Source organism: Procambarus clarkii, chromosome 83 (genome assembly GCF_040958095.1).
Source record: "Procambarus clarkii isolate CNS0578487 chromosome 83, FALCON_Pclarkii_2.0, whole genome shotgun sequence".
NCBI lineage: Eukaryota > Metazoa > Arthropoda > Malacostraca > Decapoda > Cambaridae > Procambarus > Procambarus clarkii.
Genome location: NC_091232.1, coordinates 16,752,398 through 16,779,021, shown reverse-complemented (window position 1 = coordinate 16,779,021; position 26,624 = coordinate 16,752,398). Strand labels below are relative to the sequence as shown.

General features: G+C 40.4%; 1 protein-coding gene across 1 annotated transcript; it reads right to left on the bottom strand.

Moving 5' to 3' along the window:
• Positions 1–425: 425 nt before the first annotated feature.
• On the bottom strand, positions 426–24,949 carry LOC138358464 (GATA zinc finger domain-containing protein 15-like). Its single transcript, XM_069316455.1, has 6 exons — positions 24,772–24,949; positions 14,387–14,563; positions 13,904–14,192; positions 13,103–13,396; positions 12,266–12,781; positions 426–537 (listed from the first exon to the last, which is right to left on the bottom strand). Exons 1-6 carry the CDS (start codon positions 24,947–24,949, stop codon positions 426–428), a joined length of 1,566 nt encoding a protein of 521 aa, XP_069172556.1.
• Positions 24,950–26,624: the final 1,675 nt, after the last annotated feature.

Here is a 26,624-nt window from a genome sequence, read left to right as displayed (position 1 = left end):
CACGTCCACTAGCTACGAACTTCCTCACGTGAATACCTTTGCCTGCAGCTGCAGGGCTCCTCGTGGGACACAAATACAAGGGGTTACAATTGACCAATGGCATTGCAGCAAAAGAGCGGGAACCAATCATATTGATCGTTCCATGATCAGTAGCAGAGGTGACGTCATGAACACAACACGACCACGTCATAGTTGTTATTCTCCAATCGCCGGTTGAGGCTGACCCCCAAAGGTCAGATCTGTAGCCTCACTGGCGTCTCTTCTCTCGGTCTCACGCTTGGCACCAGCCATGTACTCTCTGACCCTATGGCATGGATGCTTAACTTCCATGTATCTACTTCCTGCCTGGACATACGGTGGTCTCCGTTTTATAAACGTATTACTGGTTATGTGGGCATGCTAGGGACACCCAACATGACAGTTTACTATCCAGGGTTAACAGAGATAGTGCCCTGTGCACGAGATCGGTGCACTGTGCACTGCAATGAGCCATTCAAGTCAGCTGTGGAAGAATCTTGAGTGATCATACTCTCACAGCTATAAATAACATTAAATTTGTAGGATAATTATTATATTTATCTGTAGGATAAGAAATGCATTTCATAAATTTATGCAAGAATTGGACAGAATTAAAGTCAATAACTTGAATGCTCTTTATTAAGCAGAAAAATAAAAATAAATAAAACAACATAAAGCGAAAACTTAAATAAATTTACGAAAACCTAAGTAATAAACACAAGAAAAACTGACAAATCAAACATGAAAATTCTACCACTTCAGAACTAGATTCACTAAGCATCACAAATACCTTATTATTGGGCTGTTTCACGAAGGTTCTTAGGAACTCTGTAAGAATCCCCCAGGTAGGATTTACCAAGGTGTTCTTAGCCAGCTATTTGGATCTGGTTCACCTGCCACTCAACAGAGGTCTACTAAAATGTTTCGCAGATTCTATTTACTTAATATTTTTTCTCATAATATGATGCTGTGATATTATTTATTTACATATTTTATTAAAAACCTACATAATAAATATGTGAGACACCGAGAATTAGTAATTAACGTTTGACAGAAGAATGGTGTCTAGTTTCCCACTGAGTTAGCTATAATAAGCGTCTATGACATGCAATGTTCAGCAATGCTTATTTCGGGGATCAACCTCCCCGCGTCCCGGTCTCTGAACTGGGCGCCTACAAGTGCTTCAGAAATGCCTTGGCTTGAAGGCGTGTTGCTAGAAAGATCGGTATTAGTAAACAGTTTGTTGTATCACAACTTATCAACCAAGAACCTCATAAGAAGGAAAAGTTACTTTAAGCACTCTCGATACTGCTTCATGAATCTGGACCAAGTTGTTGGCATGTAATGAAGTGGAGATCAGGTGCCAGGTAGGGGCTGAGGATCAGGTGCCTGCTGGGGGCTGTGGATCAGGTGCCAGCTGGGGGCTGAGGATCAGGTGCCTGCTGGGGGCTGAGGATCAGGTGCCTGCTGGGGGCTGAGGATCAGGTGCCTGCTGGGGGCTGAGGATCAGGTGCCTGCTGGGGGCTGAGGATCAGGTGCCTGCTGGGGGCTGAGGATCAGGTGCCTGCTGGGGGCTGAGGATCAGGTGCCTGCTGGGGGCTGAGGATCAGGTGCCTGCTGGGGGCTGAGGATCAGGTGCCTGCTGGGGGCTGAGGATCAGGTGCCTGCTGGGGGCTGAGGATCAGGTGCCTGCTGGGGGCTGAGGATCAGGTGCCTGCTGGGGGCTGAGGATCAGGTGCCTGCTGGGGGCTGAGGATCAGGTGCCTGCTGGGGGCTGAGGATCAGGTGCCTGCTAGGGGCTGAGGATCAGGTGCCTGCTGGGGGCTGAGGATCAGGTGCCTGCTGTGGGCTGAGGATCAGGTGCCTGCTGGGGGCTGAGGATCAGGTGCCAGGTAGGGGCTGAGGATCAGGTGCCTGCTGGGGGCTGAGGATCAGGTGCCTGCTGGGGGCTGAGGATCAGGTGCCTGCTGGGGGCTGGGGATCAGGTGCCAGCTGGAGGCTGGGGATCAGGTGCCAGCTGGAGGCTGGGGATCAGGTGCCAGCTGTGGATCAGGTGCCAGCTGGGGGCTGGGGTTCAGGTGGCAGCTGGGTTCTGGGGATCAGGTGCCAGCTGGAGGCTGGGGATCAGGTGCCAGCTTGGGGCTGGGGATCAGGGGCCAGCTGAAGGCTGGGGATCAGGTGCCAGCTGGGGGCTGTGGATCAGGTGCCAGCTGGAGGCTGGGGATCAGGTGCCAGCTTGGGGCTGGGGATCAGGTGCCAGCTGGGGATCAGGTGCCAGCTGGGGATCAGGTGCCAGCTGGAGGCTGGGGATCATGTGCCAGCTGGGGGCTGGGGCTCAGGTGCCAGCTGGGGGCTGGGGATCAGGTGTCGGCTGGGGATCAGGTGCCAGCTAGAGGCTAGGGATCAGGTGCCAGCTGGGGATCAAGTGTCAGCTGGGGGGCTGGGGATCAGGTGCCAGCTGGAGGCTAGGGCTCAGGTGCCAACTGGGGGCTGGGGATCAGGTGCCAGCTGGGGGTTGGGGATCAGATGTTAGTTTGGGGCTGAGGATCAGGTGCCTGCAGCGGGCTGGGGATCAGATGCTAGCGTGGGGCTGGGGATCAGGTTCCAGCTGTGGGCTGGGGTTCAGGGGCCAGCTAGTGATTAGGTGCCTGCTGTGGACTAGGGATCAGGTGCCAGCTGGAGGCTGGGGATCAGGTGCCAGCTGGGGGCTGGGGATCAGGTGCCAGCTGTGGGCTGGGGTTCAGGTGCCAGCTAGTGATTAGGTGACTGCTGTGGACTAGGGATCAGGTGCCAGCTGAAGGCTGGGGATCAGGTGCCAGCTGGGGGCTGGGGATCAGGTGCCAGCTGGGACTTGGAGATCAGGTGCCAGGTGGGGGCTGGGGTTCAAAGGCCAGCTGGGGGCTAGGGATCAGGTACCAGCGGAAGGCTGGGGATCAGGAGCCCCAGATCCTTCTTGGGGGCTTGGGATCAGGAGCTATGTAAATTATTCGGATTGCATAAAATGGCTCAATCTCCACTCATTGAAGCGACGCATACTCGAACTATGCATCTCTATCTACTCGAGAGAGACGAATAGTAGTTTAAATTTGGAAAATATCAGAGACTGTTTCAGAAATATGTCCTTGCGAGACTAGGGGGACATAACCTAATGTACAATAGCTTCGTTGTAAAGCATACGAGCATTAGGAATGATGAAATAATTTTTATAAACATGTTGTTGTTGTTGTTGTTGTCATGGTAGTTGATTTCGTTGTTGACGTGGTAGTTGTTGTTGTTGCTGTCGTGGTAGTTTATGTTGTGGTTGTGTAGGTGGTGGTTGATGTTGTGGTTGTGTAGGTGGTGGTTGATGTTGTTGATGTAGTAGTTGTAGAGGTGATAGTTGATGTTGTTGTTGTCATTGTAGGTGTTGTTTTCGTGGTACTTGATTTTTTTTTGGTTTTCTTGTCGTAGTAGTTGATGTTGTGGTTGTGGAGGTAGTAGTTGATGATGTTGTTATTGTTGTAAAGGTGGTGGTTATTGTTGATGTTGTTTATGGAATTGTAGTTAGGAGCCATATAATTAGTTAGGAACAAGGGAGGAATCCCGATCATATGTGGCATTCTTCCAAGAAAGGGAGTTGGTAATGAATGGTTGTCGAGGGCACTTGGTGTCAATTGCCGGCTGGAAAGATATTGCAAATCAAATGCAATATCTTTCATAGATAACTGGGAATACTTCTATGGAAGAAATGAAATGTATGCTAGGGATGGGGGTGCATCTATCGAGGGCTGGGGGTGGTTGTTGTTGTGAACTCGTTGGAACCAGAAGTTGGTGGCGTTTGTTTGGGTTTAAACTGTTATTAGATAGTGGTATGGGAATTGATATGGAGGAAGGAGGTAATAAAAGTATGTGTTTGTGGGAGAAAGAAATTGGCAAAATGATCAGGGAAAGAGAAGGTCCTCAAAATAACAACACACTTAAGGTACATTACACTAAAAGTAGAAGTTTAAGAAGAAAAATAAACGAATTAAATGCTCTTGTCTGTACAGAAAAAATTGATATAATTGCACTTACCGAAACGTGGATGAATGTAGAAAATAGAGAACTATTAGCTGAATATCAAATAAATGGATTTAAACTATTTCACACAGATAGATATATTAGACGAGGAGGGGGAGTAGCCATATATGTTAGGGACAATTTGAAATGTAGTCTCAAAGAGAGAATCAAAACTGAGCCACACACAGAAACTATTTGGATAGAATTAAACGAAAAAGGAAATAATCTTATAATAGGAGTTATATATAGGCCACCAAATTTAGACAGAATGGAAGTAAATCATCTATGGGATGAAATCAGTCAGTCTGGTGCAGTCACAGTGAGAGGGTGTGTTGGCTGGAGCTCCGATTGTACTAACATTGTTCTAGCAATAATGGAAGGATTAGTGATGGAGCTGGTGAGTCTGGTTGGAGCTCTGAGGACAGAGTTGGATTCGCTACGGGAGGAGGTACGACAGCTGATACGACAGCAGGAAGAAACAAAGGAGGAAACCAGTATTAAGAAGACCTCGTCTTGGCAAGTTGTGAAAGACAGGGGGTCTAGGGGTCTAAAGAAGACCTTGCCAAACCGTCAACTAATAGCCTACACCTAAGGACTTTTAACGCATTTGACGTATTAGAGGACGAGTGCTGTGGTGAACCTGTTGTTCAACGAGGAGGCAAAGACAAAGCAACGAGGAGCATTGAAGCGCAGGTCCCTCAAACTGCTCAAAAGGAAAAGGGAGAATCGAAGCGAATTTTGGTTGTGGGAGATTCCCAGGTGAGGTATTTAGACAGAACGTTTTGTGCCAGAGATAGGGGGAACAGATTAAGGGTTTGCTGTCCGGGAGCTTGAATTAGTGATATTGATGGAAACATGAATGATATTATGACGGGAAATGGGAACAAACCCATTATTTGTATTAGTGCAGGGGGTAACGATGTTGGACGAGTTAGGAGTGAGGAACTAATACAGAGATTCAGGACAGCCATTGAATTAGTTAGGAGCAAGGGAGGAATCCCGATCATATGTGGCATTCTTCCAAGAAAGGGAGTGGGAAACGAATGGATGTCGAGGGCAATTGGTGTCAATTGCCGGCTGGAAAGATATTGCATATCAAATGCAATATCTTTCATAGACAACTGGGAAAACTTCTATGGAAGAAATGAAATGTATGCTCGTGATGGGGTGCATCTATCGAAGGCTGGGGTTGTTGCTGTTGCGAACTCGTTGGAAGAAGTGGTTAGAGGTGTTTGTTTGGGTTTAAACTGTTAGTAGATAGAGGTATGGGAATTGATTTGGAGGAAGGAGGTAATTAAAGTATGTGTTTGTTGGAGAAAGGAATTGGCAAAATGATCAGGGAAAGAGAAGGGCCTCAAAATAACAATTCACTTAGGGTATATTACACTAACAGTAGAAGTCTAAGAAATAAAATAAATGAATTAAATGCTCTTGTCTGCACAGAAAAAATAGATATTATTGCACTTACCGAAACGTGGATGAATGTAGAAAATAGATAACTATTAGCTGAATATCAAATAAATGGATTTAAACTATTTCACACAGATAGATATATTAGACGAGGAGGGGGAGTAGCCATATATGTTAGGGACAATTTGAAATGTAGTCTCAAAGAGGGAATCAAAACTGAGCCACACACAGAAACTATTTGGATAGAATTAAACGAAAAAGCAAATAATATTATAATAGGAGTTATATATAGGCCACCAAATTTAGACAGAATGGATGCAAAGCATCTATGGGATGAAATATCTAGGGCATCTAGATCTAACAGAATTTGTCTTGGGTGACTTTAATTTTAGTGGAATAAACTGGTTGAACGAAACAGGGAATAGTGAAGCAGAAGATTTTCTAGAATTAATTGATGATTGCTTTCTTAAGCAACACATTAAGGAACCAACACGGGAAAATAATATCTTAGATTTAGTGTTAACTAACAGGGAAACACAAATTAATGACATCGAAATAGGGAGTGAGCTAGGGAACAGTGATCACAAAGAAATCAGATTTAGCATAGAATGGAATAGACCTGTAGGAGAAAATTCTGTTAAAGTGCCCGATTTTCGAAAAGCTGATTTTAATAGCCTAAGTCTTGGGTATGGGGTGTGGGCCGGTCTCGGAGCGAGACATGAACCCAGCGATAGGTGACGTAAATGGGGATTTCGATGTGGATTCAATATATAACTTATTTAAAAATATTCTAAACAAAGCACAGGAACGTAGTATACCATACAAATTGAATAGATCGAATACTAATGACCCAAAGTGGATAACAAAGAATTTGAAGAACCTTATAGGTAAAAAGAGAGCTTGGTACAAAAGGATTAAAAATGGGGAGGTCACTTTAGAAAAGGAATTCGTACAACTGGTTAGAAATGTTAAAAAAGAGATAAGGAAAGCAAAAAGAAACTATGAAGTTCGCATAGCAGGGCAATCAAAGACAAATCCTAAAGGTTTTTTTCAGTTATATCGAACTAAGACAAGGGAAAGGATAGGTCCATTAAAAACTGAGACAGGTCAAATAACAGATAGTGACGAAGAGATGAGTAGTATTTTTAATAAATATTTTGTATCTGTATTTACTAAAGAGGAACTTAACAATATGCCTTCAGCCGAACAAGTCTATGTGGGTGGGGACGAGGACAGGTTGATGAGTTTAGCAGTTACCAGGGAGGATGTTCTTAAACAAATAGTAAAACTTAAACCAAACAAATCCCCAGGGCCGGATGAAGTGTTTGCCAGGGTGCTTAAAGAATGCAAAGAGGAGCTTTGTGACCCACTGTCAACCATATTTAATAAATCAATAGAGTCTGGCAGAGTGCCAGAGTTTTGGAAAGTTGCTAATGTGATACCAGTTTTTAAGAAAAGAGATAGATCACTTACGTCAAACTATCGACCAATTAGCCTAACGTCTATTGTGGGAAAGTTACTCGAATCTATAATAGCAAATAAAATTCGTCTTCATCTTGAAAAACATAAATTAATAATTGAGTCGCAACATGGTTTTATAAATGGTTGTTCATGTGTAACAAATTTGTTATCTTTTTATTCTAGCATAGTTGAGGCAGTTGATAGTGGTAAGGATTGTGATGTTGTGTACCTTGACTTCAGCAAAGCTTTTGATACAGTGCCACATGAAAGACTGATTAAAAAGCTAGAGGCTCATGGTATTGGGGGTGCTATATTAAGCTGGATTAGGGCATGGCTATACCAAAGGAAACAGAGAGTTAGTATAAATGGAGTCAAGTCAGAGTGGGAAAATGTTGTAAGTGGAGTGCCTCAAGGCTCTGTCCAGGGGCCTCTGTTGTTTAAAATATATATAAATGATTTAGATTCAGGTTTGAGTAGCAACATTTGCAAATTTGCCGATGATACGAAAATCGGTAGGGAAATTAATTCGGAGGAGGACTCACTATCACTTCAAGTTGATCTAGATAGGGTGTTGAAATGGTCAAAGGATTGGCAGATGCAGTTTAATGCTGATAAATGTAAAGTTCTGAGGTTAGGTAATGATGATACAGTTACAAGATACGAGCTAGATGGTGTTGAGATTGAGAAGTCGGATTGCGAAAGGGATCTGGGAGTTATGATTAGTAAGAATTTAAAACAAAAAGATCAATGCATAAATGTTCGTAATAAGGCAAATCGGACACTCGGATTTATTAATCGCAGCGTTAGTAACAAGACACCTGGTGTGGTTCTCAAGCTATATCTTGCTCTAGTTAGGCCCCATTTAGATTATGCAGTTCAGTTTTGGTCGCCATATTATAGAATGGATATAAATTCACTTGAACGTGTCCAGCGTAGGATGACTAAGTTAATTCCCCAAATTAGAAATTTTTCATATGAAGAAAGATTAACAAAGCTTAAGTTGCATTCACTGGAAAGGCGAAGAGTTAGGGGTGACATGATAGAAGTTTACAAGTGGGTGAATGGACATAACAAAGGGGATATTAATAGGGTATTAAAAATATCAACACAAGACAGAACACGAAACAATGGGTATAAATTGGATAAGTCTAGATTTAGGAAAGACTTGGGTAAATACTGGTTCAGTAACAGGGTTGTTGATTTGTGGAACCAATTGCCGCGTAACATTGTGGAGGTGGGGTCCCTCGATTGTTTCAAGCATGGGTTGGACATGTATATGAGTGGGATTGGGTGGTTATAAATAGGAGCTGCCTCGTATGGGCCAATAGGCCTTTTGCAGTTGCCTTTGTTCTTATGTTCTATTGTTCTTAAATATATAAAATATCTAGGTCTAAAAGTATATGTGTCATGGGTGACTTTAATTTTAGGGGAATAAACTGGATTAACAGATCAAGGAATAACGAAGCAGAAGATTTTATAGAATTAGTTGACGATTGCTCTCTTACGCAACACATTAAACACATTAAGGAACCAACGCGAGAAAATAATATTATAGATTTAGTGTTAACTAACAGGGAAATACAGATTAATGACATCGAAATTGGGAGTGAAGTAGAGAACAGTGATCACAAAGAAATCAGATTTAGCATAGAGTGGAATAGATCTGCAGGAGAAAATTCTGTTATAGTGCCAGATTTTCGTAAAAGCTACTTTTAATATCCTAAGAATTTTTTTGTGTCAAATTGATTGGAAAGTCTTGGGCATAGGGCGTGGGATGGTATAACTGGTTTACAAATATTCTAAGCAAAGCACAGGAAGGCAGTATACCTTACAAATTGAATCGATCTAATTCAAATGACCCGAAAAGGATAACAAAGAATCTGAAAAACCTTATAGCTAAATATAGAGCTTGGTACAAAAAGATTAAGAATGGGGAAGTCAGTTTAGAACAAGAATTCGACCAACCTACTAGAAATGTTAAAAAAGAGATAGGGAAAGCAAAAAGAAACTATGAAGTTCATATAGCAGGCCAAGCAAAGACAAATCCTAAATTATTTATATATATTATAAACAACAGAAGTCCCAGGACAGAGCCTTGAGGCACTCCACTAACAACATTATCCCACTCTGACTTAACCCCATTTATACTAACTCTCTGTTTCCTTTGGAATAGCCATGCGATAATCCAACTTAATATATTACCCCCAATACCATGAGCCTCTATTTTTTTAATCAGTCTTTCATGTGGCTCTGTATCAAAAGCTTTGCTAATATCAAGGTACACTACATCACAATCCTTACTACTATCAACGGCCTCAACTATGCTGGAATAAAAAAAATAGCAAATTTGTCAAACATGAACGGCCATTTGTAAAACCATGTTGCGACTCAATTATTAATTTATGTTTTTCAAGACAAAGACGAATTGTATTTGCAATTATCGATTCAAGTAACTTTCCCACAATAAACGTTAGGCTAATTAGCCGATAGTTTGACGCAAGTGATCTATCTCCTTTCTTAAAAATTGGTACCACATTAGCTACCTTCCATGACTCTGGCACTCTGCCTAACTCTATAGATTTATTAAATATGGTAGACAGTGGCTCGGAAAGCTCCTCTTTGCATTCTTTAAGCACCGTGGCAAACACTTCATCCGGCCCTGGGGATTTGTTTGGTTTAAGTTTTACTATTTGTTTAATTGCATCCTCCCTGGTAACTGCTAAGCTAGTCAACCTATCCTCATCCCCACCCACATGGACTTGTTCGGCTGAAGGCATATTGTTAAGTTCCTCTTTAGTAAATACAGATATAAAATATTTATAAAAAATACTACTCATCTCCTCGTCATTATCCTTTATTTGACCTGCCTCAGTTTTTAATGGACCTATCCTTTCCCTAGTCTTAGTTCGATATAACTTAAAAACCCTTTAAGATTGGTCTTCGATTGCCTTGTATGCGAACTTCATGGTTTCTTTTTGCTTTCCTTATCTCTTTTTAACATTTATAATCAGTTGTACGAATTACTGTTCTAAAATGACTTCCCCATTCTTAATCCTTTCGTATCATGCTCTATTTTTACCTATAAGGTTCTTCAAATCCTTTGTTATCCACTTTGGGTCATTAGTATTCGATTTATTCAATTTGTATGGTATACAACGTTCCTGTGCTTTGCTTAGAATGTTCTTAAATAGGTTATATTTTGAATCCACATCGAAATCCCCTTTTACATCACCTATCACTAGGTTCACGTCTTGCTCCAAGACCGGCCCACTCCCATGCCCAAGACTTTCCAATCTACTTGTCCCCAAAATTACTTAGGCTATTGAAATCAGCTTTTCGAAAATCTGGCACTTTAACAAAATTTTCTCCTATAGGTCTATTCCATTCTATGCTAAATCTGATTTCTTTGTGATCACAGTTCCATAGGTCACTCCCTACTTCGATGTCATTAATTTGTGTTTCCCTGTTAGTTAACACTAAATCTAAAGTATTATTTTCCCGCGTTGGTTCCTTAATGTGTTGCCTTAGAAAGCAATCGTCAATTAATTCTAGAAAATCTTCTGCTTTATTATTCCCTGTTCTATTAGACCAATTTATTCATTTGAAATTAAAGTCACCAGTGACACAAATACTGCTAGACCTAGATGTTCTATATATTTTATCCCATAGATGCTTTGCTTCCATCCTGTTTAAGTTTGGTGAACTGTATATAACTCCTATTATAAGATTATTTGTTCTTTCGTTTAATTCTATCCAATTAGTCTGTATGTGGCTCAGTTTTGATTCCTTCTTTGAGACTACATTTCAAATTTTTCATAATATATATGGCTACTCCCCATCCTCGTCTAATATATCTATCTGTGTGAAATAGTTTAAATCCATTTATTTGATATTCAGCTAATAGTTATCTATTTTCTACATTCATCCACGTTTCGGTAAGTGCAATAATATCTATTTTTTTTTTCTGTGCAGACAAGAACCAAGGGAGCCGGTCGGCCGAGCGGACAGCACGCGGGACTTGTGATCCTGTGGTCTTGGGTTTGATCCCAGGCGCCGGCGAGAAACAATGGGCAGAGTTTCTTTCACCCTATGCCCCTGTTACCTAGCAGTAAAATAGGTACCTGGGTGTTAGTCAGCTGTCACGGGCTGCTTCCTGGGGGTGGAGGCCTGGTCGAGGACTGGGCCGCGGGGACACTAAAAAGCCCCGAAATCATCTCAAGATAACCTCAAGAACATTTAACTCGTTTATTTTGTTTCTTAGACTTCTACTGTTAGTGTAATAATATAGTGTAATATAATATACAATAAGTGAATTGTTATTTTGAGGCCCTTCTTTTTCCCTGATCATTTTACCAATTTGTTTCTCTAACAAACACCCACTTTTATTACCCCCTTCCTCCATATCAATTCCCATACCACTATCTACTAACAGTTTAACCCCAAACAAATGCCTCTAAAAACTGGTTCAACGAGTTCGCAACAGCATCAACCCCAGCCCTCGATAGATGCACCCCATCACGAGCATACATTTCATTTCTTCCATAGAAGTGTTCCCAGTTGTCTATGAAAGATATTGCATTTGATTTGCAATATCTTTCCAGCCGGCAATTTACACCAAAGTGCCCTCGACAACTATTCATTCCCAACGCTCTTTCTTGGAAAAATGCCACATATAATCGTGATTCCTCCCTTGCTTCTAAGTAATTCTATGACTATTTTTTACCTCTGAATCAGTTCCTCACTCCTAACTCAACCAACATCATTTCCCCCTGCGCTAATGCAAATAATGGGATTGTTCCCATTTCCAGTCATAATATCATTTATGTTGTTTTTAATATCACCAATTCCAGCTCCCTGATAGCAAACCCTTAACCTGTCCCCCCCTATCTCTAACACAAAACGTTTTATCCAAATACCTTACCTGGGACTCTCCCACAACTAAAATTCGCTTAGGTACTTTCTTTACTCTCTGGGGGGCCTGCGCTTCATTGCTCTTCGTTGCTTACCCTTTCGCGTCAACCGCAGTCTCACCTCAGCACTCGTCCTCCTATACGGCAAATGAATTAGAAGTCCTTAGGATGTCTGTAGGCGACTTTATCAAAGTCTACTTTAAGGCCCCTGTCCTTTACGACTTTCCAAGACGAGGTCTTTTTAATACTGGTCTCCTCCTTCGTTTCTTCTCGATGTTGTTTCAGCTGTCGTACCTCCTCCCGAAGGGAATCCAACTCTGTCCTCAGAGCTTCAACTACATTCATCAGTTCCTTCACTACAATTTCCATATTGCTATGATACTATAACTACACTCAGGAGCTCCGGCTAGCACCCCCTCCAAACCCACCACCTATTGTAGTTGTTGATGCAGTAGTTGTGGAGGGGGTAGTTGATGTTGTAGTTGTAGAGGTGGTTGTTGATGCAGTAGTTGTGGAGGTGGTAGTTGATGTTGTGGAGGTGGTGGTTGATGTTGTTGTTGTTGTAGAGGTTGTTGTTGATGTAGAAGTTGTTGAAGTGGTAGTTGATGTTGTGGATGTGGAGGTAGTAGTTGATGTTGTGGTTGTGGAGGTGGTGGTTGATGTTGTTGTTGTAGAGGTTGTTGTTGATGATGTTGTTGATGAAGTGGTTGTTGAAGTGGTTGTGGATGTTGTGGATGTGGCGGTAGTAGTTGATGTTGTGGTTGTGGTGGTGGTTGATGTTGTTGAAGTTGATGTGGTTGATGTAGTAGTTGTGGAGGTGGTAGTTGATGTAGTAGTTGTGGAGGTGGTAGTTGATGTTGTAGTTATTGAAGTTGAAGTTGAAGTGATAGTTGATGTTGTAGAGGTGGTAGACGATGTTGTGGTTGTGGAAGTTGTAGTTGATGCTGTGGTTGTTGAAGTGGTAGTTGATGTTATAGTTGTGGAGGTAGTAGTTGAAATTGTTATTGTGGAGGTGGTGGTTGATGTTGTAGTTGTTGGAGTGGTAGTTGATGTTGTGCCCATTGTGGAGGTTGATGTTGTGCCCGTTGTGGAGGTTGATGTTGTTCCAGTTATGGTTGATGTTGTGCCCGTTGTGGAGGTTGATGTTGTTCCAGTTATGGTTGATGTTGTGCCCGTTGTGGAGGTTGATGTTGTTCCAGTTATGGTTGATGTTGTGCCCGTTGTAGAGGTTGATGTTGTTCCAGTTGTTGTGGTTGATATTGTGCCTGTTGTGGAGGTTGATGGTGTTGCAGTTGCTGCAGTTGATGTTGTGCCCGTTGTGGAGGTTGATGTTGTGCTCGTTGTGAAGGTTGATGTTGTTCCAGTTACTGTAGTTGAAGTTGTGCTCGTTGTGAAGGTTGATGTTGTTCCAGTTGCTGTAGTTGATGTTGTGCTTGTTGTGAAGGTTGATGTTGTTCCAGTTGTTGTAGTTGATGTTGTGCCCGTTGTAGAGGTTGATGTTGTTCCAGTTGCTGTAGTTGATGTGGTGCCTGTTGTGGAGGTTGATGTTGTTCCAGTTGCTGTGGATGTTAATGAGCTCGTTGTGGTGGTTGAAGTTGTTCCAATTTCATTGGTTGATATTTGTGTCCCGGAATTTGTTGTCTGACCTGAAGGATTTGTTGTGTGACCTGATGGGTTTGTTGTCTGACCTGATTGGTTTGTTGTCTGACCTGATGGGTTTGTTGTCTGACCTGATGGGTTTGTTGTCTGACCTGATGGGTTTGTTGTCTGACCTGATTGGTTTGTTGTCTGACCTGATGGGTTTGTTGTCTGACCTGATGGGTTTGTTGTCTGACCTGATGGGTTTGTTGTCTGACCTGATGGGTTTGTTGTCTGACCTGAAGGGTTTGTTGTCTGACCTGATGGGTTTGTTGTCAGACCTGATGGGTTTGTTGTATGACTTGATGGGTTTGTTGTTTGACCTGATGGGTTTGTTGTTTGACCTGATGGGTTTGTTGTCTGACCTGATGGGTTTGTTGTCTGACCTGATGGGTTTGTTGTCTGACCTGATGGGTTTGTTGTCTGACCTGATGCGTTTGTTGTCTGACCTGATGCGTTTGTTGTCTGACCTGATGGGTTTGTTGTCTGACCTGATGGCTTTGTTGTTTGACCTGATGGGTTTGTTGTCTGACCTGATGGGTTTGTTGTCTGACCTGATGGGTTTGTTGTCTGACCTGATGCGTTTGTTGTCTGACCTGATGGGTTTGTTGTCTGACTTGATGGCTTTGTTGTCTGACCTGATGGGTTTGTTGTCTGACCTGATGGAATTGTAGTCTGACCTGATGGGTTTGTTGTCTGACCTGAAGGAATTGTTGTCTGACCTGATGGATTTGTTGTCTCACCTGCTGGAATTCTTGTCTGACCTGATGGGTTTGTTGTTTGACCTGATGGAATCGTTGTCTGACCTGATGGGTTTGTTGTCTGACCTGATGGAATTGTTGTCTGTCCTGATGGGTTTGTTGTCTGACCTGATGGAATTGTTGTCTGTCCTGATGGGTTTCTTGTCTGACCTGATGGGTTTGTGATCTGACCCGACGGATTTGTTGTCTGACCTGATGGATTTGATGTCTGACCTGATGGAATTGTTGTCTGACCTGATGGATAAGTTGTCTGACCTGATGGATTAGTTGTCTGACCTGATATGTTTGTTTGACCAGTCTGATATGTTGTCGACTGCTCAACATTACCTGGAAAAATGCAATAATTCAAAATTCGTTTGGTTAATCCTTCACCTAACCCCCTTTCCTGATATTCCCTAAGATATATATATATATATATATATATATATATATATATATATATATATATATATATATATATATATATATATATATATATATATATATATATATATATATATATATATATATATATATATATATATATATATATATATATATATATATATATATATATATATATAATTAAATATGACCGAAAAAGTAAGATTAATAATTCTAACACGAATTTTCTCTATCTTTCTTACGTTTCTTTTAACTGTTGATGGTAATTCAAAGATCAATTCTCCAAAATTCATTTTTATTTCTAGTCTGACGCGACACTTGAGCGCGTTTCGTAAAACTTATTACATTTTCAAAGACTTTAGTTTACAAACACACAACTGAAACTGAATAGAGCTTTCACATCTTCGAGGTTTATATCTACATTATGTAGATATAAATGTAAATATAAACCTCGAAGATGTGAAAGCTCTATTCAGTTTCAGTTGTGTGTTTGTAAACTAAAGTCTTTGAAAATGTAATAAGTTTTACGAAACGCGCTCAAGTGTCGCGTCAGACTAGAAATAAAAATGAATTTTGGAGAATTGATCTTTGAATTACCATCAACAGTGAAAAGAAACGTAAGAAAGATAGAGAAAATTCGTGTTAGAATTATTAATCTTAATTTTTCGGTCATATTTAATAATATATGTCTACAGGAATACTGCTACCAAAATATACTAATATATATATATATATATATATATATATATATATATATATATATATATATATATATATATATATATATATATATATATATATATATATATATATATATATATATATATATATATATATATATATATATGAATGAAAACTCACACCCCAGAAGTGACTCGAACCCATACTCCCAGAAGCAACGCAACTGGTAACTACAGGGCGCCTTAATCCGCTTGACCATCACGGCCGTCAAAAGGAAGTGATAGCCGAGGCTATTTGAGCCACTTCCCCGACGGCAACTCGGATGGTAATCTTGGGCATAGCATTTCACCAAATCACCTCATTCTTTGGGGCACACGTGAGGAACACAAATGCGAACAAGCCTGAATGGTCCCCAGGACTATATGCGAATGAAAACTCACACCCCAGAAGTGACTCGAACCCATACTCCCAGAAGCAACGCAACTGGTAACTACAGGGCGCCTTAATCCGCTTGACCATCACGGCCGTCAAAAGGAAGTGATAGCCGAGGCTATTTGAGCCACTTCCCCGACGGCAACTCGGATGGTAATCTTGGGCATAGCATTTCACCAAATCACCTCATTCTTTGGGGCACACGTGAGGAACACAAATGCGAACAAGCCTGAATGGTCCCCAGGACTATATGCGAATGAAAACTCACACCCCAGAAGTGACTCGAACCCATACTCCCAGAAGCAACCCAACTGGTAACTACAGGGCGCCTTAATCCGCTTGGTCAAGCGGATTAAGGCGCCCTGTAGTTACCAGTTGCGTTGCTTCTGGGAGTATGGGTTCGAGTCACTTCTGGGGTGTGAGTTTTCATTCGCATATAGTCCTGGGGACCATTCAGGCTTGTTCGCATTTGTGTTCCTCACGTGTGCCCCAAAGAATGAGGTGATTTGGTGAAATGCTATGCCCAAGATTACCATCCGAGTTGCCGTCGGGGAAGTGGCTCAAATAGCCTCGGCTATCACTTCCTTTTGACGGCCGTGATGGTCAAGCGGATTAAGGCGCCCTGTAGTTACCAGTTGCGTTGCTTCTGGGAGTATGGGTTCGAGTCACTTCTGGGGTGTGAGTTTTCATTCGCATATAGTCCTGGGGACCATTCAGGCTTGTTCGCATTTGTGTTCCTCACGTGTGCCCCAAAGAATGAGGTGATTTGGTGAAATGCTATGCCCAAGATTACCATCCGAGTTGCCGTCGGGGAAGTGGCTCAAATAGCCTCGGCTATCACTTCCTTTTGACGGCCGTGATGGTCAAGCGGATTAAGGCGCCCTGTAGTTACCAGTTGCGTTGCTTCTGGGAGTATGGGTTCGAGTCACTTCTGGGGTGTGAGTTTTCATTCGCATATAGTCCTGGGGACCATTCAGGCTTGTTCGCATATATATATATATATATATATATATATATATATATATATATATATATATATATATATATATATATATATATAAATATAAATATAAATATATAAAAATATATTTAATATATATATATGTATATATATATATATATATATATATATATATATATATATATATATATATATATATATATATATATATACATATATATATATATATATATATATATATATATATATATATATATATATATATATATATATATATATATATATATATATATATATATATATATATATATATACGGCTTCTCCAATGGTTTCCTTGAAGACATCATAAAAAGGAAGGTGAAACGCAATGCAATCTCGTAAGATTCAACTAACACACCACCTGTACCCCCATATTAGACTATTTTACAGGAACTTCTTTTCCACAGCTCTTAAACAGAGTAAAGGGTCCTGAAAGATATTGTTAATAAGAACGTTATGACGATTTACTAAAAACCAAAAAAACGGCCAACCTACTCTTTAAAAATTCTTCAGACACAAAGCAGAATGCCTTAAAAGACACCAACGCCGTCTATGCCTTCAAATGCCCACTTGGGGACTGTAAGCCCCAAAGAACTCAGTATATAGGGAAGACAACAACATCTCTTTCCAGTCGATTGACAAAGCATAAGCAACAGGGGCTCCATTAAGGAATATATAATCTCTTCCCACAACCAGATCATCACCAGAGAAGTCTTAACAAACAACACAAATATCATCGATAGATACAGCGATAGCAGGCGGCCTGACATCTGTGAGTCACTACACATCAAAACGTCAACACCAGCAATCAACAACCAATTAATGCACAACTATATTCTACCCACTTCAAGACTCCATACCAATATAGAAGCATCAAGAGGAAGTATGGGCCAATAGGTCCTTTGCAGTTACTTCCATTCTTCCCTCTTATTTATCCAATTAATACCCATTGTTCCGCGTTCTGTCTTGTGATGGTCAAAAGTTTGTTCACCTCATACAAAACTGTTGCAACATATCACCTTACCCAAAGGCGAGTATATAGGACAAGCTATTTAATACTCTGTTTAGTGTTTTCAGGTTACAGTTGTGTATGTGTAAACTAAAGTCTTTGAAAATGTAATAAGTTATTACGAAACGCGTTCAAGCGTCGCGTCAGACTAGAAATAAAAAAGAATTTCGGAGAATTGATTTTTCACTTACCATCGCCAGTATAAAGAAACATTAGAAATATTGAGAAAATTCGTGTTTGAATTCTTAATCTTACTTTTTCGGTCATATTTAACAACATATGTTTACAAGAAAGATATATATATATATATATATATATATATATATATATATATATATATATATATATATATATATATATATATATATATATATATATATATATATATATATATATATATAAAGTAAAGAATCGGTGCAATTACAGAAGCAACATACTGTCCCCCAAGCTCAAAGCAGCAGCCAAAAGCCTTCGTGAGAACAAGGAAATAGTTGTCAGGAGAGGTGACAAGTCGCCAATATACGTCATTCTTAAAAAAGACGAATATCTGGCGAAAATGAACCTCATACTCTCTGACCAAACTAAATTCCAAAGGGTAACGAAGGACACTACAGCCGGATTGAAAGCAAAGGTCAACAAACTAATAGAAACTGTGAACGCCAAGAAATCAGGACTCCACCTTCCAAAGATTATTGGGGAATATAAACCTGGATATGCGTATGGAAATGTCAAGACACACAAGCCTGGAAACCCACTTCGGCCAATCATTACTCTGTTTAGTGTTTTCAGGTTACAGTTGTGTATGTGTAAACTAAAGTCTTTGAAAATGTAATAAGTTATTACGAAACGCGTTCAAGCGTCGCGTCAGACTAGAAATAAAAAAGAATTTCGGAGAATTGATTTTTCACTTACCATCGCCAGTATAAAGAAACATTAGAAATATTGAGAAAATTCGTGTTTGAATTCTTAATCTTACTTTTTCGGTCATATTTAACAACATATGTTTACAAGAAAGATATATATATATATATATATATATATATATATATATATATATATATATATATATATATATATATATATATATATATATATATATATATATATATATATATATATATATATATATATATATAAAGTAAAGAATCGGTGCAATTACAGAAGCAACATACTGTCCCCCAAGCTCAAAGCAGCAGCCAAAAGCCTTCGTGAGAACAAGGAAATAGTTGTCAGGAGAGGTGACAAGTCGCCAATATACGTCATTCTTAAAAAAGACGAATATCTGGCGAAAATGAACCTCATACTCTCTGACCAAACTAAATTCCAAAGGGTAACGAAGGACACTACAGCCGGATTGAAAGCAAAGGTCAACAAACTAATAGAAACTGTGAACGCCAAGAAATCAGGACTCCACCTGCCAAAGATTATTGGGGAATATAAACCTGGATATGCGTATGGAAATGTCAAGACACACAAGCCTGGAAACCCACTTCGGCCAATCATTAGCCAGATACCCACACCCACGTACAGACTAGCAAAGCGACTCAACGGCCTGCTGACTCCTTATGTCCCTTGCGCCTTCAGCCTGAAGTCGCCAAAGGAATTTGTTGACTTATTGCGGGGCACACGGGCCACAGGAATAAGAGCCTCGTTGGACGTAGAATCGCTGTTCACCAACGTACCAGTGGACGAGACAATCGGGATGATAGCCGACAGAGTGTATCGTGATCCAGCCTCTACTCCTCTTGACATACCAGAAAATATCCTAAGGAAACTACTCCAAGCTTGTACTAAAGAGGCACCCTTCTTGAGCCCAGATGGGCACATGTATAAGCAAGTAGATGGGGTCGCCATGGGTTCTCCCCTAGGTGTCCTGTTTGCAAACTTCTACATGGGTACCATCGAGCAAGAAGTCTAAGTCGACATGAACTTGAAACCGGCCATATACTGCAGGTATGTTGACGACATTTTTACACAGGTACCTGATGTCAGACATCTGCAGGAGCTGAAGGAGGCATTTGAGCGGAGTTCCGTGCTGCGTTTCACTTACGAGATGGAAAAGGATGGGAAGCTGCCCTTTCTAGATGTAACAGTCATGGAAAAGAGCGGGGGTTTCCACACTGCAGTCTACACTAAGGAAACGAACATAGGAATGTGCCTAAATGCCAAAAGCGACTGCCCAGATAGGTACAAGAGGAGTGCTGTTAACGCATATGTCGACCGTGCTCTCAGCCACAGCTCAGAATGGAAGCAAGTCGACGAAGAACTCTGTAGGGTAAGGCAGGTCCTAGTCAACAACGGCTTCTCCAATGCTTACGTCGAAGACATCATAAGAAGGAAAGTGAAACGCCATGCAACCTCTGAAGAGACAACCAACACCTATACCCCCTATTAGACTATTTTACAGGAACTTCTTTTCCACAGCTCGTAAAACGGAGGAAAGGGTCCTGAAAGATATTGTTAATAGAAACGTTATCCCTACAGACAAAAATCAGAGGATACAACTGACGATTTACTATAAAACCAGAAAAACGGCCAGCCTACTCATGAGAAACTCTCCAGACACAAAACAGAACGCTTTAAAAGAGACCAACGTCGTCTATGCCTTCAAATGCCCTCCTGGGGACTGTAAGCTCCAAAAAACCCAGTATATAGGCAAGACAACAACATCTCTTTCTAGGCGTTTAACGATGCATAAGCAACAGGGCTCCATTAAGGAACATATAATCTTTTCCCACAACCAAACCATCGCCAAAGAAATCCTAGTAAACAACACAGAAATCATCGATAGATACAGCGATAGCAGGCGGCTTGACGTTTGCGAGGCACTACACATCAAGAAGTCAACACCAGCAATCAACAGCCAATTAATGCACAGCTATATTCTACCCACCTCAACACTCCGCTCCAATATAGAAGCATCAAGAAATATGGACCAATAGGCTTTCTACAATCACTTCTATTCAATACCCATTGTTTCGTGTTCTGTCTTGTGTTGATGAAATTAATACCTTATTAAATACCACCTCACTCAAATGTAGATATAAACAAATCGGAGATGTGTAAGTTCTATTCAGTTGTGTATGTTTAAACTAAAGTCTTTGAAAATGTAATAAGTTTTACGAAACGCGCTCAAGTGTCGCGTCAGACTAGAAATAAAAATGAATTTCGGAGAATTGATTTTTGAATTACCACTAACAGTGAAAAGAAATGTACGAAAGATTGAGAAAATTCGTGTTAGAATTATTAATCTTACTTTTTCGGTCATATTTAATAATATATATATATATATATATATATATATATGACAATGTCAGACCACGAAGGAAAAATGAAACAGGAAATTTCCTTAAATACTTTCGTATATTAAATACATCTTCAGAAGGTCACCTTCTGAAGATGTATTTAATGAACGAAAGTACTTAAGGAAATTTCCTGTTTCATTTTTCCTTCGTGGTCTGACATTGTCACATTCTTAATCACGTGTTTATTTTCGTGATATACACACACACATATATATATATATATATATAGATATATATATATATATATATATATATATATATATATATATATATATATATATATATATATATATATATATATATATATATACATATTTCTGCTCGTTAATCAAGTCACTTAGTTTATGATTGTCAGGCCGTTATAAGTAAGTACATAACCTGTTCTTTTTCTTTAAATAAGTCTCTCTATAAATAGTTATTTGCAAATTTTCCATTATTAAACAGTATTAAACAGTGTGTAACATTAGAATACAATAAAACTTGAGTTTGTTGGATACTTACTTTGACAGCAGATACAATTGTCTCCGGAGCAATGGTAATAGGTGATAGGTACACGACAGTTCGTCTTGTGTGTACAGAGGCCCGGACAAGCAGCTGTGTGAGGACAGGTTGGATGGTGTCTGGTGCAGCACCTGCAGCCCCGGCCACCACAGCCTCCAGCCACCTCACGCTCCTCTCCCTTACACGCAGACTTGCACACTCCCCGGCTCTCTTCGCACCGCTCAGACCGTCTACACTCTGTTCAATCATCTTAACTTTTCAGAATATCGAAATTCACAAGAAAATTATCGAAAAATTTACGTTCATTTTATGCAACTATCATTGCGAAAATTATTTTTTTTTAATTAAAATTGATCCCATAAATTAGCAACTTTTAAAGCCTTTTAAAGAGTACAAAAGAGGTAAGCCTAATACAGAATAAGCTAATACAAGTATCGTATGCATGATTAGGTGCCCCAGCTACCCAGGTGCAAATACCCAGTAAACTATAAGAACATAAAGACATAAGAATAAAGGTAACTGCAGAAGGCCTCTTGGCCCATAGGAGGCAGCTCCTATTTATAACCACCCAATCCCACTCATATACATGTCAAACTCAGGCTTGAAACAATCAAGGGACCCCACTTCCACCACTTAAGAACTATTCCACAAGGGCCATGATGAGGGCTGTAAATCGACTGTACCACAACATGGTAAAAGAATTGCAACCAGGAGTGCAACTGCCCTCGCAAGGTTCCTGCAGTCTCTGCGAGATACAAACCAGGGTTTTACACAATTTCCCCATGCACCCGGGCTCTGTCAACAATCAGTTCTACCTCTTTGCCCTTACTTCATTACACACAGAAATCACAATAGCATGATGCATCAAATGAACAAATCCACAAGGGCCGTGATGAAAGTTCGAATCTACGTCCGAGAGGATCCCAGACGGGCCTTAACCTGCTGTACCATGACATGGTAAAGGAATTGCAACCGGGAGTGCAACTGCTCCCACCCGGATCCTGCAGTCTCTCCGAGAGACAAACCAGGATTTTACATAATTCCCTCAGGCAAGGTTTGAAATCTCTTCACGCTCCTTGTGGATATGTACATTTGATGCATCACGCTATTGTGATTTCTGTGTGTTATAAGAACATAAGAATAATGGTAACTACAGAAAGCACATTGGCCCAGACGAGGTAGCTCCAATTTATAACCGACCAATCCCACACATATACGTGTCCAACCCACGCTTGATACAGTCAAGGGACTCCATTTCCACCACGTTACATGGTAATTAGTTCCACAAGTCAACAACCTTGTTACCGAACCAGTATTTACCCAGTTCTTTCCATAATCTAAACTTATCCAATTTATAATAATTGTTTCGTGTTCTGTCGTGTGTTGATACTTTTAATTGGCCATTAATATTCCCCTTTGTTATATCCATTAATCCACTTGTACACCTCTCTCATGTCACCCGTAACTCTTCGCCTTTCCAGTGTGATTTTTTGGTTTTTAAATTCTAAATAGACCTAAAGCTAATTAGCTGATAGTTTGATGCAAGAGATCTATCACCTATCTTGAAAATAGGTACGACATTAGCAACCTTCCACGACTCTGGAATTCTGCCTGACTCTAATAATTACATATATATATGGTAGACAATGGCTCGCAAAGCTCCTCTTTGCATTCCTTAGGCATCCTGGCAAATACTTCGTCCGGCACTGGGAATTTGTTTGGCTTGAGTATCACTATTTGTTTAATAACATCCTCCCTGCTAACTGCTAAACTAGTCAACCTGTCCTCTTCCCCTCCCACATAGACTTGTAGGTATAATGTTCAGTTCTTCTTTAGTAAATACAGAGATAAAATATTTATTTTAAATACTACACATATCTCTGTCATTATCAGTTATCTGACCTGTCTCAGTTTTTAATAGACCTATCCTTTCTCTAATCTTTCTTCGATTAACTGAAAAAAACTTTAGGATTTGTCTTTGCTTGTCCTACTATGCGAACTTCATAGTTTCTTTGTGCTCTCCTTGTCTCTTTTTTAACATATATAACAAGTTGGACGAATTCTTGTTCTAAACTGACTTCCTCATTCTTAATACTTTTGTATCAAGCTCTCTTTCTACCTATATGGTTCTTCAGGTCCTTTGTTATTCACTTTGGGTCATTATTATTCTATCTATTCAATGTGTATGGTAAGCTACGTTCCTATGCTTTGCTTAAAATATTTTTAAAATAAGCTACATTTTGAATCCACATCGAAATCCCTTTTTACATCACCCATCGCTGGGTTTACGTCTCGCTCCAGGACCAGCCCACCCCCACCCCCTTCCTATGCCCAGGACTTTCCAATTATTTCACCCAAAAAAATCTTAAACCATTAAACTCTGCATTTCGAAAATCTGGTACTTTCGCTGAATTTTTTCATACAAATCTATTCCATTCTATGCCAAATCTGATTTCTTTATGATCACTGGTCCTTAGCTCACTCCTAATTTCGATTTCATTAATTTGTGTTTCCATGTTAGTTATCAATAAGCCTATAATATTGTTTTTCCGCATTAGTTCGTTAATGTGTTGCTTAAGAAAGCAACAGTCAATTAACTCTAGAAAATCTTCTGCTTCTTTATTCCCTGTTCTGTTAATCCAGTTTATTCCACTAAAATAAAGTCACCCATAACACAAATACTGTTGACCTAGATGCTCTAGATATTTCATTCCATAGATGCTTTGCTTTCATTCTGTCTAAGATTGGTGGTCTGTATATAACTCCTATTATAAGATTTTTAGTTCTTTAGTTTAATTCTAACCGGATAGATTCAGTGTGTGGCTCAGTTTTGATTCCCTCTTTGAGACTACATTTCAAATTTTCTCTATCATATATGACAACTTCCCCTCCTTGTCTAATTTATCTATCTGTGTAAAATAGTTTGAATCCGTTTATTTGATATTCAGCTAATAGTTCTCTGTTTTCTACATTCATCTATGTTTCGGTAAGTGCAATAATATTTATTGTTTCTGTGCAGACAAGGGCATTTAAATCGTTTATTTTGTTTCTTAGACTCCCACTATTCCTGTAATATACATTAAGTGTACTGTTATTTTGAGGCCCTTCTCTTTCCCTGTTCATTTTGTAATTTTTACACCACCAACACATACGTTTATTGCCTCCTTTCTCCAAATTAATTCCCTCATACCACTATCTATTAACAGTTTAAACCCAAACAAACCCTCTCCAACCACAGGTTCCAACGAGTTGGCAACATCAACAACCCCAGCTCTGGATAAATACACCCCATCCCGAGCATACATGTTATTCCTTCCATAAAAGTGTTCCCAGTTATCAATGAAGGATATTGCATTTGATTTACAATATTTGTCCAGTCGGCAATTGACACCAAGTGCCATCGACAACCATATATTTCCAACTCCCTTTCTTGGAAGAATGCCACATATGACCGGGATGCCTTCCTTGCTCCTAATTCTATGGCTGTCTTAAGCCTCTGTATCACTTCCTAACTCTTAACTCGTCCTATATCATTTCCACCGGCACAGATACAAATAATTTGTTTATTCCAATTTCCAGCCATAATATCATTCATGTTGTTTAGTAGTAGTAGGCATCCTTCAGTCTCGGAAGACTATGGAGTTGCGCCCTGACAGGGCGCAAAGCTTGGGTAGGTAGATATGTAGGAGAAGATGTTACCCATGCAGGAGGTCCCCCATCTCCACGTTGCTGAAATTATCCAATAGAAAGGCAAATGCCAATACACATGGTTCCAGCAACGTCGCAGGAGCTGCCAGAACGAGGTCAACGTCAACAACGAACTGCCTTAGTTGCTCCAACTCCGGATTTTTCCTCGAGGTTAACTCCTGAAGCCTTTCTCAAAAAAGGGGTATGGCCGCTAGGCAGCGGAGGTTTAAAATCAGGGGTTTCCTTCCCCTAGATGGGCTGCCTTCCCAGGCTATCGAGTCCCATCTACCCGGAGCAGCTGGTTTTAAGGCGCCAGAGGCACGCCCTCGCCCCTTCTCCTGTCGGTAAAAGCAGCTCCGCCTGCACGGGTGGCTTAAAGACTAAGCCACCCGTGCAGGCCAGGAGTTGGACTTGGTTGTCAGAGGCTATTGGAGACGCATACCGTATAGGAGCATTTTATAAGTCATGGGAGCTCGTCCCCCATTACTACCCACTGGCTATGACAACCCCTTGGAACCATGGGGTTGTCATGTTGTTTACTATATAACCAATTCCTGCTCCCGGATAGCAAACCCTTAATCTGTTCCCCCTATCTCTGGCACAAAAAACTCTATCTAAATAGCTTTAAAGTGTTGCTCTGTAGAAATCAAATTAGGAACTACCCTGTTAACTAGACGTCATTAACACACACATTAATTGAACTTCTTTTGAACTACCAAGCTAACTACACATTGCTAACATTCACCTGCTTTTGAACTACCAAGCTAACTACACATTTCTAACATTCACCTGCTTTTGAACAGCATTACCAACATTCACCTTCTTTGGAACTACCATTCTAATTATACACTAAACCTTCTTTGGAACTACCAAGGTAGCTACACATTATTAAGTTGACCAAACCACACTCTAGAAAGTGAAGAGACGACGACGTTTTGGTCCTTCCACGACAATTATCAAGTCGATCGATTTTTCAGCAACGTTATTGTAACTTCTCATCTGCATACACATTATTTAACGTCTTTGGAACTTACCTTGAGGTGGTTACCTTGAGGTGCTTCCGGGACTTAGCGTCCCCGCGGCCCGGTCGTCGACCAGGCCTCCTGGTTTTGACATATAAACATATTGACATACTCAGTCTCCTTTGCTGGACTGACAAACCAGGCTGTTGGACGCGGCTGCTCGCAGCCTGACGTATGAGTCACAGCCTGGTTGATCAGGTATCCTTTTGAGGTGTTTATCCAGTTCTCTCTTGAACACTGTGAAGGGTTTGCCAGTTATGTCCCTTATGTGTAGCGGAAGCGTGTTGAACAGTCTCGGGCCTCTGATGTTGATAGAGTTCTCTCTCAGAGTACCTTTTGCACCTCTGCTTTTCAACGGGGGTATTCT

Excerpts from the sequence above, each read along its gene's own strand:
- LOC138358464 (XM_069316455.1), bottom strand. The coding sequence starts at position 24,949 with ATGGCACTTGGTGTCAATTGCCGACTGGACAAATATTGTAAATCAAAT. Across the intron at positions 14,193-14,386 it reads TCAGATCACAAACCCATCAG|ACAACAATTCCTTCAGGTCA; the intron begins GTCAGACAAGAA and ends CCATCAGGTCAG. Across the intron at positions 13,397-13,903 it reads TCAGACAACAAACGCATCAG|CAACTGGAACAACATCAACC; the intron begins GTCAGACAACAA and ends TAACATCCACAG.